The 15,844-nt window shown below is 44.0% G+C and overlaps 1 protein-coding gene across 1 annotated transcript; it reads right to left on the bottom strand.

Moving 5' to 3' along the window:
- Positions 1–10,099: 10,099 nt before the first annotated feature.
- LOC112876691 (acyl transferase 1-like) lies at positions 10,100–13,449 on the bottom strand. The gene is made up of 2 exons (XM_025940858.1): positions 12,980–13,449; positions 10,100–11,113 (listed from the first exon to the last, which is right to left on the bottom strand). The coding sequence occupies exons 1-2, from the start codon at positions 13,421–13,423 to the stop codon at positions 10,160–10,162; spliced, it is 1,398 nt and encodes a 465-aa protein (XP_025796643.1). The 5' UTR covers positions 13,424–13,449; the 3' UTR covers positions 10,100–10,159.
- Between the last annotated feature and the right edge of the window lie 2,395 nt (positions 13,450–15,844).

Genomic DNA, 15,844 nt, shown 5'->3' with positions numbered 1-15,844 from the left:
TCTCTACCCACTGCAATCCCCGGCAAGCTTCTTCGTCAACCACGGAATCTCGTCATCATCGAGCTCATCTTATCGTCGCCAATCCTATTCACCGCGGGAATTTACTTTCAGCGTGTTCTCCTCCATAACCACGGTTTGCCCTGATTCACCGAATCTTTCTAATACCGGCGATCCCTTTTGCCGGAATATCGTCGTTATCATCTCATTCTTTGTTTTCCCCGACCAGGGACTTAATTGCTTTGATTTAGAAAGTTCTAGGGTGTTTTCTGTAAGATTTCCAGAACTTTCTTTATTTCAAATCAATGAACTTCTACATTTTATAGATTTTCGTAAGGAGTTCATAAAAATACAAAATCAGTTTTGTTCGAAACCCTAGGTTGAAATCTACAAGTTTTATATGAGGGAAAGTCTTTGAATTGTGATCTAGGTTGAATACTAAGAAATGAATGCTTTATTTGTACCTTGAGTTGTATGCATTTGTTGTAGCTAAAGGGGTAATCATAGGATATATGTCTTAGGCAGAAAGGTGCGATATCTAGTTAATCCTTTCCCACGAAGTGCTCATATCCTTGCCCTCAAGACATTGTCCTTGTCTTGATTGTTGTTTCCTTAAGGTCCTTTTCGTATAAGGATCCCTGTTAGTTCGTGTGTATCTGCTGCTTAGCTTATACATCTTTGCAGATATACTTCAGCGTCGGCTATTGGCTCAGGCTCTAAACATCCGTTTCTTTTGAGCCTATGATGTTCTGTGTAACAGCTGTCAGCCGATGCATTTCTTTTGATATGCTTCTACCCTCGGCTGGTTAGTTGATCCGGTTGTTACCCTTCTAATATCGGCTACTGCCGATATAATTCTTTTGTTCTGTCCTACATCGGCTGCACATAGATGATGTATCTGAGATGCACACATGATCTTAGGGTTCTTGCCATCGGCCGATCCAAGCCGATCTAGTTGTCTTTCATATCAATCTAATATGGCCGATCAATCCTTAGTTTTCCCATCCTTATTCACACACACTTCTATCAGCCGATTTATCGACTGAGAGATCGGCTATATATCTATCGGTCACTTACCCTCAACCACACTCCAATCGGCTGTACGTCACTCAATTGTTGTGCTGACGTAATCGAACCGATACAACCACACCTAGTTACCTAGGATAACACTTAAGCACATCTCAGTCAAGACACAACTGTTTTAGGAATTATTCCTCTGCTAAAGTGATCGGTGTTTTCATCGATCAATCAGGAAACCGGTGCACCTGTCAATCGACTACCCAGACCAAAGTACACAACCCTCGATCAGTAAGATCGCACAGTAGACACGCCTCTATTAGGCACGACCAAATCATATCTATCGGCTAAACCCTCGTTGTTTCCAATCAGCTCTGTTGTAACCCTCAACAAGTAGCTGATTCTAATTAGTTGTCTCCCTAAAGCTTTACCTAAGTTTAGTTTCAGATCTTTTTGATTGTTATGTGAGTAACCTGTTAAATGAATGTTGAATTGCAACTTTGTTGTGAAGTAAAATAGTTTTGTGTGCACATTTGAATGTAATGTTGCATTACATGTAGATACGACTACTTCCGTAGACGGTACCTACAAGATCTCCCCGGAGTCTACGGAGGATGTTCCTGAAGATCAAGTGAACGTCACCAAGGGATTAACTGAAGCCCCGAACCAAAGTTCGGAAGATATTAACATTTCTGACTTCGGCCCCACCAGTAAAGGCAAGCCCCGGACATAACCCACTATTTTAATTACACTACAATCTATATCTATTTATGTAATTCTATGCATTAAGTTCTTAGGAATTGCTTGAAACCCTAGATGCATGAATCCTAGGAACCAATGTATTGCACCTGAGGTCATGTCGAATAGATGCTTTGCTAATAGAACCGGTAGAAGTCGAGTGATTTCCTGTCACTCACGCGATATAGGAGTTGTAATGTTTACATTCCTGTTATCACTATAAGGATGACGGACTGGAGTTTTGTGAGGTATCATGGTTGAGGTGATACCCCGTCTGTGTTGTTGAAATTGATAAGGTCGCGGTGTGTGCCAATTGGGGTTAAGCGTTTGAAAGTACTAGTCACATGCCGCGAAATATGGTAAGTGGTAAGCCTAGTAACCAATCGGCCCGAGGAGTGGACATACCTCCCACCACATGTATTTGGTTCTTCTGGTTACTTGATTCGACTGGGGAATACGTGTTGCAAGGGCAACCAGGAATACGGGTTTTGTAGTCGCGCTACAGACGTATGTCCTGCACTTTGGAAGTGCGTATGGTCCTGCAGTCGCTTGTGGTGGATCTGATCCACGAGTCGGAATGAAAGGCAAACGGTTGCTTCAGAACGACCCTTTGGTGTTCCAAGTGTATGAGTTAGGTTTACCTTGCAAGGTTGAATTCGATTCAGAATCGTCCGCTTCTCACGAAGATTGAGACTGCTTGATCCCTTTATCATACAGAGTAACAAGAGTAACTATATGATGAGTAATGCTGATGGATGATATAAAGAGCTCTACCTTGCTTGCTTAGTTATAAGTGCTTATCTAGAATGGATAATCACATAGAACTTGAAAGCTAAAAGTTGAAAATAAGGATCTACTCTTAGTTGCTTTTCAGCCGAAACTAAACCCAGAGCTATTATAAGCCTTCATAAGTCTAGTTACATGGCTATGTATACCATGAACGGGTAAGCCTTGCTGAGTATTAGTATACTCAGCCTTGCTAGTTTTATATTTTTTAGGTAAAGCCTTTGAAGACCCTACTCTTCCCCTGCCTTGGCCCTGTGCTTTTCCGGAAGGTTGGTCCGTGAAATGGGATCCGTCCCCGACCAACATTGGTGATACCGAGTGATTGTGGCAGAACCAACCTAAATTATACCGGCTCAAGTACGCAAGTCCACTTCCGAGGGCTCCAACGTGCTTCAAACGGTATAATCCCTTGGCCTGTCGGGTAACGTCCCGATAAACCACCGATACACAGGATCAAATAAGGTTACCTCACACGAAGGTGAGTCCAGAGATACTATCACCATCACATTTTACATCATAGAGAAATTTACATTACAAGGGTATCCAAAAGAGGTATGAAGTATCAAATTCAGAGAAAAGATTACAAACTGTTAAAACTATGATTTTTAGCAGCGGAAAACATACGTGATAATTACAATACGTCTTTAAGACGGATGTCATGCTAAGCCCAAGCATGACATCGCTCGATACCATCAATGTTGGCCGAGGACGGATCCCATTCCACGGACCAATCTTCTGAAAGAGCACAGGGCCAAGGCAAGGGAAGAGTAGGGTCTTCAAGACATTACCTGCAAAACATATAACTAGCAAGGCTGAGTATACTAATACTCAGCAAGGCTTACTCGGAATTGGGTATACTTAGCCCATAACTAGACTCATGAAGGCTTATAACAGCTCTGGGTTTAGTATCAGCTGAAAAGCAACTAAGAGTAGATCCTTATTTTCAATTTTTAGCTTTCAAGTTCTATGTGATTATCCATTCTAGATAAGCACCTATAACTTAGCAAGCAAGGTAGAGCTCTTAATCTCAACCATCAGTATTACTCATCGTATAGTTGCTCTTGTTACTCTGTGTGATAAAGGGATTAAGTAGTCTCAATCATCGTGAGAGGCGGACGATTCTGAATCGAATTTAACCTTGCAAGGTAAACCTAACACACACGCTTGGAACACCACAGGGTCATTCCGAAGCAACCGTTTACCTTTCATTCCGACTCGTGGATCAGAGCCACCATAAGCGACTGCAGGAACATACGCACATCACTCGTGCAGGACATACGTCTGTAGTGCGACTACAAAACCCGTATTCCTGGTTGCCCTTGCAACACGTATTTCCTCAGTCGAACATAAGTAACCAGAAGAAGCAAGACGAGTGGTGGGAGGTATGTCCACTCCTCGGGCCGGTTGGCTACTAGGCTTACCGCTTACCATATTTCGTGGCATGTGGTTAGTACTTTCAAACGCTTAATCCCGATCGGCACACACCGCGACCTTATCAAAATTCAACAACACAGACGGGGTATCACCTCAACCATGATACCTCATAAAATTCCCGTCCGGCATCCTTATAGTGATAACAGGAATGTAAACATTACAACTCCTATATCGCGCGAGTGACAGGAAATCACCCGACTTCTACCGGCCCTATTAGCATAGCAGCTAGTCGGACTCAAGCGCTAGTATCCATCACATTGGTTCCTAGGAAAATGCAACTAGGGTTTCAAACAATTCCTAAGAACTTAATGCATAGAATACGTAAATAAATATAGATTGCAGTGTAATAAAAAAAATAGTAGGTTATGTCCGGGGCTTGCCTTTACTGGCGGGGCTGGGGTTAGTCAAGTTAATAACGTCCGAACTTTGGTTCGGGCCTTCCGAGAATTCCCTGACGAAGTCCTTAGGGTCTTCAGAACAACCTCCTTCTGGTTCCAGGATTAGCTGGTAACTTTCGTCAGCGAGGAAGAGATCGAGTCTACATGATATGCAAGATGGAGTTCAATGGATGCATACACTTTCATTTCAATTCACGATAAAGTTGCAATCCAAATAAAGGAACATTACATTTTGACAAACAATCTAACTACCCTGTACTGGGCAGTCATTTATCGGGTATCAACCAAACTAACTAGTTACGTTAAGCAACAGGGTGGGTTACCCTAAACATCTATACTAACTTCATTAGGTAGCATGTTTGGTTATTTAATGGGTGGGTGTATAGGTCTTGGCCGTAACCGATGAGGATGCATCAGGTTTAGCCGATTGACGTGCTTTGGTCATGTCTAACAGAGGCGTGTCTATTGTGCTATCTTACTGATCTAGGGTTGTATACTTTGGACTGCGTAGCCGATGGATAGGTGCATCGGTTTCCCAATTGATCGATGAAAACATCGATTACTTTGGCAAAGGGGGTGTTTCTTAAAGCAGTTGAGTCTTGACTGAGATGTGCTTAAGTGTTACCCTAGGTAACTAGGTGTGGTTGCATCGGCTGGATTACGTCAACACAACAATTGAGTGCCGTACAGCCGATAGGGTTAGCTAAGTTAGACCTATTTCAAGAATTAGGTGTAACAGAACACTAATATTAAACTAGGTTGGTGAGACCACAAGTGCGAAACTAGTCTAACGAGAATGTGGCCGATAGGTGTATAGCTGATGGGTTGTACGTGACCGACTTCTTAGCCGACAAATCGGCAGGTAGAAGTGTGCCGGTAAAGATTAGAAAACTAAGATTTGATCGGACACAATTGACCTATATGGAAAACAACTAAAATCAGCTTGGATTAGCCGAAAGCAAGAATCCTAAGATCTAGTGTGAAAACTCAGATAAATCGGCTGTTTAACAAAGGTTCACACATAGCCGATTCACATTTTAATCTGACAGAGTACCTAGCCGATAGGTGTGGCCATCGGCTAGCCATAATCTACAGTGCGTCAGCATCGGTTGCCGATTGTGTGCGTATCGGCTATTTCAGAAGGCTGTCTACAGGGTCGATCGGATCTAGCCGATTTGGTGTGAATCGGCTGTCAGGTGATTATCAGGTGCTGAACCGGCTGCGTTCAGCCGATTGGCCGACTTGACACCGGCTGTGCTGTGCCGACGTATTTATCAGTTGCTTTTAGCCGATAGGTATGTAGTCGATAAGTGTATCCTAAAGGTATGTGATCGATAAAGGCCGGGGTGTGCTGATTTTACAGAAAAGGTCCTAGCAAGATTAAAATCTACAAACAAACATTTCATCAACTACAACACAAAGGCACTTAAATTCCATAGCTAAAGAGCAAGAGAAGACTTGAAAATTTTTACACAAGGCTAAACAAGAAGGACACAAGCTATATTTCAAAGATTAGCTGCAATCCAATAGGTTAACACTTAAGAACTTATGGTACAAAAAGGGAACCTAAGCTCTGAATCATTTACATTCAATTCATGATTATAGCATTGATTTAATTGAAAACAGGAATTAAAATATTTCAAGTTTAAATTAAATTCAAAATTGAACGTGAACCTTGAATAATTAAGGTTATAAAGTTTTGAAAATTTAAACACAGATTGATTGCATATTTAAAGATTCTGATCAAAAGATTTAATTAAATAAGTTTTACTGAAAAGACTTTAACTAATTTTTTTATATAAAACAAATGAAATTGATCCACTTGTAAGAATTAAATTATAAAACAAGATTAGGTTTGAAAAGTCCACATTACTTCATACTTAATCTATGGAGACTGCATAACAAAAATCATGATCACATAGTTAACCTATAGGATTAAAATTGGAATTACGGATAGGATATTACATTCCCATGTCTTAGATTCAACATTGATTCAAAACTATTTGGTTTCAAATCAAACTCACTTAATAGAAGTTATAGAGTTCAAAACCTAGTTTCAAACAAAACTGGTTTTGTAATTTTTGGAATTTCCTACAATTCTCTATTGAATTTACAAGTCAAAAATACCACTCATGAAATAACAAACATCTATTTACTTCTATTCTAAATACAGTACAAACTATCTATTTTCACAGCATGGTCATAAAACAAAAGTGATAGAGTTTGAAATAAAGATTCAAGTCCAACTAGTTTTACATTTTTTTGATTTTTCTACGATTTTCTAAGAATTTTCAAAGTTCAGCACATTGGAAAGGGAAAGAAACCAAGATCTTTCATTTAGACCCTCGGAAGGAAATGAATTCTCGCAGACAAGTCCTCCTGCCATGGCCGGCTGGTACAAGCTCGATTGAGCTCAAATCCGGGGAAGAAGAAGCTCGGATGGCAAGAGGGAAGGGGGTGGGGAGCGAGAGGGAACTACGACGCACCCGATTGAGGGCTTGGCCGGGCTTGGGGAGGCCGGGAAGATGGTCGCCGGCGGTGGGCAGTGCGGTGGCGGCGGGGGCGGCACTGGGAGCAGAGCTCCGGCGAGGGGGAGGCGCAAGGGAGTGGGGGATTAGCTTCAGGAGGTCCTAGGGCCGCTATTTATAGAGAGGAGGAGGTACGGGAGGGGCCGCAAGGGCGAAGTCCACGGCGGCGGCTCGGGTGGGTGGCGCACATGGCTCGGCAGGCGGCGGCAGACGCATGGGGGCGCGAGGAGAGGCCACGGGAGCGGGCTAGGGCGACGGGCAGGGCTAGGACGGCGCCTGGGAGTGAGGGGAGCGAGGGGGGCTGCACTGCCTGGCCGGAGTTCCGAGGAACGGCGGCGGGGAACAGGAAACAGAGGAGCAGATGAACTGCCAGATGAAGAAGACGGGTGGGAGAGCGCCAAGGACTGGATTGCAAAATACAAAAACTACAAGGGCCTGAAAGTAAAACTAAAATTTCCCACTGTTACAGGGTTCTGATGGGGAAATGACCAAAATAGAAAATGTGTAACTTTTCAAGCTCTACAACTTTTCTTAAGGGTTTGAATTCAAAAACTCAAAGTATGCAACTTTATTTTGAAACTTTGGACTAACTTTAAAGTTTATAAAGATTTTGTCCTAGTTAACTATTTTACACATAACTTGGGCCTAAATGCAAGTTTTCAGAACTGTCATGATTACTTGCATTCTTATAATTTGGCCCCTAGTAACTTTTGGAGATTACTTTTGTAACTCATACATCTTGCACAAAAGGACTCATATTCTTATAAAATTACACATAAGGCTTTATTTCTACAAATACATCCAACCTTATACATTTCAACACATGCATTACATCTCATACCTATTATAGTACAATTTGACACCTAGGGTGTCACAGTGATGTCGTGCCCGGGCTTAGCATGACATCCGTCTTGACGACGTATTGTAAATCATCGCGTATGTTTTCCGCTGCTAAAAATCATAACTTAAATAGTTTATAATATTTTCTCTAAGTTTGAAACTTTGTACTACTTTTATAAACTCTTGTATTGTAATTTCCTGTAATGTAAAATGTGATGGTGACTATATCTCTGGACTCACCTTCGTGTGAGGTAACCTTATTGATCCTGTGTTCGGTGGTTTATCGGGACGCTACCCGACAGGCCAAGGAATTATACCGTTTGAAGCACGTTGGAGCCCTCAGGAATGGACTCGCGTACTTGAGCCGGTATAATTCAGGTTGGTTCTGCCACATACCCGACATGCCAAGGGGTTACACCATTTGAAGTACGTTGGAGCCCTTGCGAGAGGACTTGTGTACTTGAGCCGGTGTAATTCAGGTTGGTTCTGCCACAACAATCCATCAAACGACCCCTGAACTTCAGAATATTCCCTGAAACGACTCTTCAACTTTGAAACAGTAAACCTATACCCGGCCGCTGGTTATTTAACCCCACGGTAACACCAGGTAAAATCCGTGCTTCCAATCTGCAATCTGCTAAGAAATTTTTGAATCCCCCAATCAGAGCCGCACTCCGCCTTCACCCCCTTGAAAAAGCCCCAATCGAGCCAAATCTCTCCACCCCTTTCTCCGCAGCCCCTGAGCAACTCATGGCGAGTGGATCAAAAATGGCGCCCAAGAGATCCAACGAGAAGGATGGGAAGAGGAAAGAGTCACAGCCGCCGTCTAGGGAATGGATTTACAGTAAGTGCTCCAACAATGATCTCACGAAACTTGTTTCCGAGGGTTTGCTCCAAGAAAAAAGTCTTGTCAACTGGTGCCCCTCTTTTCGCGAACCTTTTCCCATGGAAAATATAGACGAAATCATCACATTTTACCATTTTGCCGAACGGGGTTTGGCCCTCCCCTATTGCTCTTTCTTCCGAGGCCTTCTTTACTTCTACGGGCTTGAGCTCCATCACCTCAACCCGAATTCCATTTTCCATATTGCCATCTTCATCCATTTTTGCGAAGCTTTCCTTGGAATTGAACCCCACTGGGATCTTTTCCGCTTCCTTTTTCGAGTAAAACCACAACCCACTTCCAAAGATCCATCCATCATAGGGGGCGCTGGCATCCAGCTTAGACAACAAGCCAGCGATAGGTACATTTCCTACAAGTTCCCCTCTAATATTCCTGGATGGAAGAGCCATTGGTTCTACATTGGAAACCATGCCCCCCAGCTCCATGAGAAATCCGAAAAACCCCCTGTCGTGAGGCTAGAGTGGAACACCGAACCCTCCAGAGGAGACCTGGACCAAGTCAACGAGTTGCTAGCCATCATAGCAGCTCATGCTGTACTGATCGGCTACGGTACTGCGAGGTTGACGATCGTGATCGACTACTTCCTCTACACCGACGTGCACCTATGTTGTTGGGTCGGCTGCTCCAACTCTTCTTCCGCTGCGCTGCGTGTCTAGTGGTAACGATCCATGACCCTCTTACTTGCAAGTTTCCTGGGTGAATGCAGTAGATGTTAATTGTTATAGCTTGTTAATTGTTATAACTAGAGTAGCCTACCCATCTCCCAAGACTTTACATTATGTTCCACTTATAATTTTTGCTTTAACTAATATAGTTTCACAAGTTTTGTTTAGTTTGTGTATGCAGGTACACGTGGCAAGAAAGCTGGCCAAATGGGGGCTCGAATGACCCCTTCTCATAATAAGAATGTGCGTGGTCTGGTCCAGTATGGAATGACCTTATAATATGATGATAGAGTCAATTCTATGATAATAAGTCTATTACCTAGCATCCATTCTCATTTTGGGTGGAACAAATCTACTAATTATTTTTCTCCAATTTGTAATAGGATCTTGAACTAAGAAATAGATCTTGAGAAATTGCAAGAATAGGGTTCATTGATATTCCTAGTATAGCAGATGCTATCACACATGCGGTCATACTCAATTTGATGGAATTGTTTTATCTTAAAGGAGATCTTCTATTATTTCTCACATGAGGGGTTATTTCTTGGTTTCATCCGGTCACTAATAACTTGATTCTTTTTTAGATAATACTACCGCTATTCCAAAATTTAGGTTATTTTGACTTTTCTAGGTTCGTAGATCTTGGTATGCACTTAGATATATGTTATATTTAGATGCATAGTAAATACTATGAATCTAGAAAAGCCACAATTTACATTTTAGAACGGAGGGAGTAGTATGTAGAAGGAACTTTTATAAGAAGTCCTATTGAAAATTTGAAACCAAGAAAAATAATCTTAAAAGGGGATGAATTGTGCATTCTTGAGCCAAGGATTTCTCGTTCATTACATCCTAGAGGGAACTCAGTATAACTAAGTTCTTCTCATCGTGCTTGTTCAGCCAGACAGACATCTCGTTTGTGAACCTCTCCATTGCGGGCTTCGGCAAAAGCATTGACACAATGGTTGAGTACTCATCATCTTCGTTCTTGCACCTCATGTGATCGCTTCCTAACTTTGAAGTAAGGTCCCCAGCCAGTGGTATGCCACCACCCACCAACTCAGCCCACCCAAATCGCGTTACATTTGTGGCAATCCATTTTGTATCAGAGACCTCGTAAATTCTGTCCATCATCGGAGGTGGCCACTGACGTGTCAGCGCAATTGTATGTACCATTGATTTCGTGCATTCCTTTGTCACGCTGAGCTTGGTTTTGCGAACAAGCTCAACCGTGTGGGCGAGAGGCTGACTGCAGAGCTCAGCAACTTTGGCCTCTACTATGGGAGAGAAGTGTGCGTTGCCATAGTAACCCCGTGGGATGAGTGTATGTCGATTCCACTTGCCACGTGCATTCATAGTAATCATAAGGCGAACCCACTGATTGGACTCATAACCCAGAGCTATTGTGCGGCATCGCCACATGATTGCAGTTAACAGTTCAAAGGATGTAGCAGTACTCGTAAGGTATCCTCTTATGTGACTTCGTAGAGTTGCTATCTCCCTTGGCCCAAAGAGGAAGTACTGGACTATCATGTCCTCGATAGGACTTGACAGCATCACGTCGTCAGATTTGTATTGTAAGTCATTTGGTGATGGTTGTTTATATGCAGCGTCCGAATGTGTCATAAGAGAGGGGTTGTGTGCTGTTAGGAGATCTCTTTTCCAAACGGGCAAAATAGTGGGAACTGTTTCACCACGAGCCAATTCAGCTACAGATCTAACGAATTGAACCATACCAAATCCATCTGCAATATTATGGCACATGTGGAATCCAATAACAAATCCACCACATCGGAGCCGCGTTACCTATAAAAACATAGAAAGAAAAAACATAATAGAGAGAAGAACTTGTAATTCTCAAACTTTCTTAACTTGTGATCATGGCAGTATGGCACATGAAAAGATTACATTACACTGGACACAGAATTAATTCGAAATTTTATTGTTTTGTGTTTATACTTTATACTAATTTTGTAAAGGTCTTCAGAGTACTTCCCAGAGGAACTCAGACATAGCTTAAAGGTTAAATTATTTATAAACCAAGACATTTAAAATACCGTCTCTCTAATATTAACAGTAGTATGTTTCAATAAGAAGTTATTATTTGTTCTAGTAAAATATGTCGACAGTTCTTTTGTTGTTCTTGCATATTTCCAATTCAATTTTCCATTGTTCAATAGCTACCTAATGTGTTTCATCGTCTCTTAATTTGTTTGCCAACTACTTCAAATCACTTCTCGGAAACTATATTTCTAGAAAATAAAAGAGACTACAACAAAAATGACATAACTTTATTTGGTACCAACCGTTAGTAAAAAGGTTCCATATGACCGGGCGAGCAACCTAGTACTAATTAAAAGTTAAGACTTTTAGTATCGGTTAAGTAGTAGTGGTTGAGAATATGGTATTAATTGGAGTTTTTTTACGAATACGGTATTAATAGTAGTTCCCAACTAGTACTAAAAGCCTGTTTGGGAGCAGTTCGCTCCATAAAATCCAGCTCTGATCCACCAACTCCACTATAGAGCAGCTCCACCTCTTAGTTCCAAGAAAAAATAAGGAGCTCATGAACCTGTTTGGCTGATAACATAGCTCCGACTCTTGTAATTGCGGGATATAGTAGGAATAGTCCATTTTACCCATGGTGGATGTTTGGTTGCATCATGGAAGTTCTTTTTATTTAAAAAATAAGTTTTTTTACACTCCTACAGTACCACACACTGTTCATTGCGAGGTACGCTTCATCACGCACTACTATAGTGCTTGGGCACTGGCTGCCTTGGCGCCGGCTGCCTGGGGTCACCCTCCTAGGGGGCGCCGGCCTTGGCCTTGTGCCCTAGTGCGCCAAGATCCTGGCCGCTAGGGATGGAGGTTCTGGTGGCGAGCAGCAGAATGGGCTGGCGGCTCATTTTGCCGGCGAGCTCTGGTTGGCGGCACTCCGAGCAGTGAGGACAGAGGTGCCCTAGATGCACGTGGCAGCAAGGAACAGGAAGTCGGGTAGACGGAAGGAAGGTCGGGGGTAGGGCGTCGGGTTGTTTTTTTCGAAACATTTTCTGTAACTAGTGGCAAAGGTGCGTAATTGTTACCTCATAACTCCATGAGGAGGTATGAAAATTGAGTTTTTGGAGCACCCCTTGAGGAGCTCTGATCCACAAAATCTATGGAGTTGATTCCTAGATCTATGTTTTTCTGGAGCCCGTGTTTGTGGAGCTCAACGTGTTTGGTATGAAAATTTTGGAGCAGAGCTGGAATTCGCGGAGTGGAGCAGTCCTAAACATATCCTAAAATATGTTTTCCGCTAGTAGTGTTAAAATAATTTCTGTTTTGCAAATGCAAATTAGCACGCCGTAGTGAAAAGTCCAATACAGTTTATTTAAGAAATCGAGTCTATCTAGAAAGGTTACCCTCCTATGCTAGGGCCGATTGACCAATGGCATGAAAGGGTAGAAGATACAAAACCTGTCAATACCATTGTGTGTTTGAGTCTAGGACACCTCAGAAACCTGCCCAGGCGATAAGATTCTTGCCTGATTTTTAAGAAATCTTCTAAGAAAAAGATAATGTCTCTATGATTCGGTAGTATGGAGAAATCCACTTCTAGGGCTGCGGTGGTAGATAGATAAAGAGTATTTCTAATGCATATGCAAGCAGAAAGCAACCTAAGGTACGTACCTGCATGAGGACAAGTGGTTTGGCGATCACGGCTCTTGTTTCACCCGCATCGCACAGCAGCTCCTCTACACATGGATACGGCGGTAACAGAGGCTTGCCGAACTGCTCCAGCCGCACATCCGCATCAGCCTCCACAAACACAACCCCTTCCGCCGTGCAGTCCACCACCAACTTCCCTCCTGCGGCCTCCCTGAGCCGCCCGGCGATGGGATAGTAATACACCAGCGCCTCTGCCAATGCCGCCTTGATGGCCTTTGCTGGATCATTTGGCCTGTTGCCGCAGCCATCCCAGCTGGGACGGCTGCGGAAGAAGGCGATGACCGTCTCGTAGTACCGCAGCGCCGGCTGGTCGTCCAGGTCGGAGAGGGCCTTCGTCTCCGTGGGCGTCGGCCGCGCCGGTGACACCAGCTCGGGTTCACTGCGACGCGCTTTGAATGACACCATGGTCTAGCCGCTAATAGTCCCTAGATAGCGTGTGCGTGGGTGCTGTGTGACCGTTCGATGTGGTGCAGCTATATATATATCTCGCCTCACATCTAGCTACTAACAGAAAATTAACAGGCATCATTGCAGGACATGGATACTTGCTACGCTTTTTTCACAAGTGGCGTATCAAGAAATGAAAAAAAAATTACGAAACTTAAAAGTCACGGCTAGGTGTTGGATATATGCACGGCAGGCAGCTAGTTGTAAGAATTAAATTGCTGAATAAATCTGGCAGACCCAATTGAATCCTCATCTTCTCCCGCCAGCTAACTTCTTTATATCTCTGGCTCTGCATCTCAGATCTGGGCAGATACATCGTTCACGGATGAATCTTATAGTAGATGGAGATATGACACACATTGAATGACCACCTTGCAGGAAATCAATTGCATGCACCAACTGAAGCATGACAAGGCATTAAATGTTATTACCTTTGCTCTATGAATGAACTTGTTCATCATTGTATTTCTGATGAAGCTGGAGCACCATCGGTACGTCCCCATGCATGACGCATCCACACAACGCGGTGGCTCTCACTCGTTCCCATGTGATGTTCAATGCGGACACCAACCCGTCTTACATTTGCAACAAATTAAGACGCAGCATGTACACAGTTCGACTGCCACGCAATAATATGCAACCGCGCGCGTCGTCGATCGGATCCACCGGCCTGACTACTTGTGCCTTCGATAGATCGATATTTCACCTTATATCTAGCTAACATTGCCGATCTGTACAAGTTATAAGTCGCCGTCATGGAAAGTGGCTCCAGCACTACAGGTGTCGTTCGACAATTATATGAGCCGCCATTGTATGGTGAAGTGAAAATGAAGAAGCAAGAGTATGGCATGATCTAGCTATAGCTAGCGGCCCCCGGAAACGGCGTATGCACGCCGCTGGCCATCACGGCCGTATCAATAATGTGGGTTCAGTAAATCAACAACCGTACGTGTGGGCGAATCCAAGTGCACAGTACCATGCGGGAAGACATCTATGGGCTTCAGAGGGTGGGTGGGGTGGGGGCGGCGGCCGAGCAGCTACATATTTTCCTTGCACTGAAGAGGAAGTGCATAAATACTGTTAGAAAGTACTCCATGAAAAAAAATCAGGACCGCTCTCCGAGCGGACTATATACTAGTGTAATTATGCACCTGTCTAAAATCACACAGGACGTCGGCTATTACACTCTCGGCGGCCCGAACCTGTCTAAACTTTGTGTTCCTTACACCTTCGAGTTTCTGATCTCAGCGACACCCTACCTACAAACTTACCACCTCGGGGGTATTCCTCGGTGGGTATGGCGGTAAACCACTGACAGCTGGCGCGCCAGGTAGGGGTGTTCATCGAGCATCCACCGGAGAACTCGATGGTGTCATTCAACTTCACCAGCATTGTGCTCGGCGAGGGCACAACTTTCATCTTCGACTCCTGGATTTGCATCGCCAACGGCTTGGGTGGCTTCAATAGCCGCCTAGTCGACTCCTGGAAGCCGGAGATCTCCGCATTAACTCGAAGCAGCGACCTTGACGAGTTCATCGACAACCTCGACGAGTTGCTGCTCCCCTATCTGGCCCTGCAGATTCAAAAGATGTCTGTTTTAGATGCCACTTCCACTCATGATGCACCAGAACTAGTCAGATTAGACTCAAACCGATCTGAGGGGACCACTCAATCTAAGTCCCTCTCCAACTTGGAGGAGGACTTAAATCTGCTGCTCAAGTTCAAGGATGTGGGAGCCACTGCTTGCCGGGCGGTTCCTGTTTTCGATAACTACTCGGACTCCAATGAAGAGTACTCATCACTTAGTACTACACCTTCAAGCTAGAGCCAAGGAGGACTTGGAGACGAGGGAGCCACCACCCATCGGGGGCCCCCGCTCTTAAAAACCACTCGCAACCTGATGGCTACCCCGAATCATTTTTGTGCAACCATCTGGGTTTAACCATAACATCTATGCCGCAAGACAGTTTCATGTACTGGAAAGCCTTAGAGCCCTCCGAACTACTCGACTACGAGTCCCACCTTGTGGCCTTCACGCAGAAACTGCCCTTCTAGGAGGGCAAACCTTTCTCTCCCATCGCGGAAGGAGACAGTAGCACAGAGCTACTCGAGTACTACCATATGGCTAACAACTTGTCAAATCATCAAGTCTACATGGCCTCCCATTGCAACACGAATCACGACAAGCTGGATCCTGAGTACGACGACGAGCAACTCGCGGACATCTCTGCCGATGAGCCCACAGCTGACGCCCCCCAGGACGAGAACGAGGAGCACCAAAGGATCCGGCGGGTGACGAACGCCAAGCGTGCCCAGCGCAAGCGAAACGAGGAAAATCGCGCTTGAAATCTAATGTACCAAAGGAACCTCAACAACGCT

The sequence above is a fragment of the Panicum hallii genome, chromosome 9 (assembly GCF_002211085.1).
Source record: "Panicum hallii strain FIL2 chromosome 9, PHallii_v3.1, whole genome shotgun sequence".
Taxonomy (NCBI): domain Eukaryota; kingdom Viridiplantae; phylum Streptophyta; class Magnoliopsida; order Poales; family Poaceae; genus Panicum; species Panicum hallii.
Note: the sequence above shows the minus strand (reverse complement) of the source record. Positions and strands in the feature narration are given on the sequence as shown.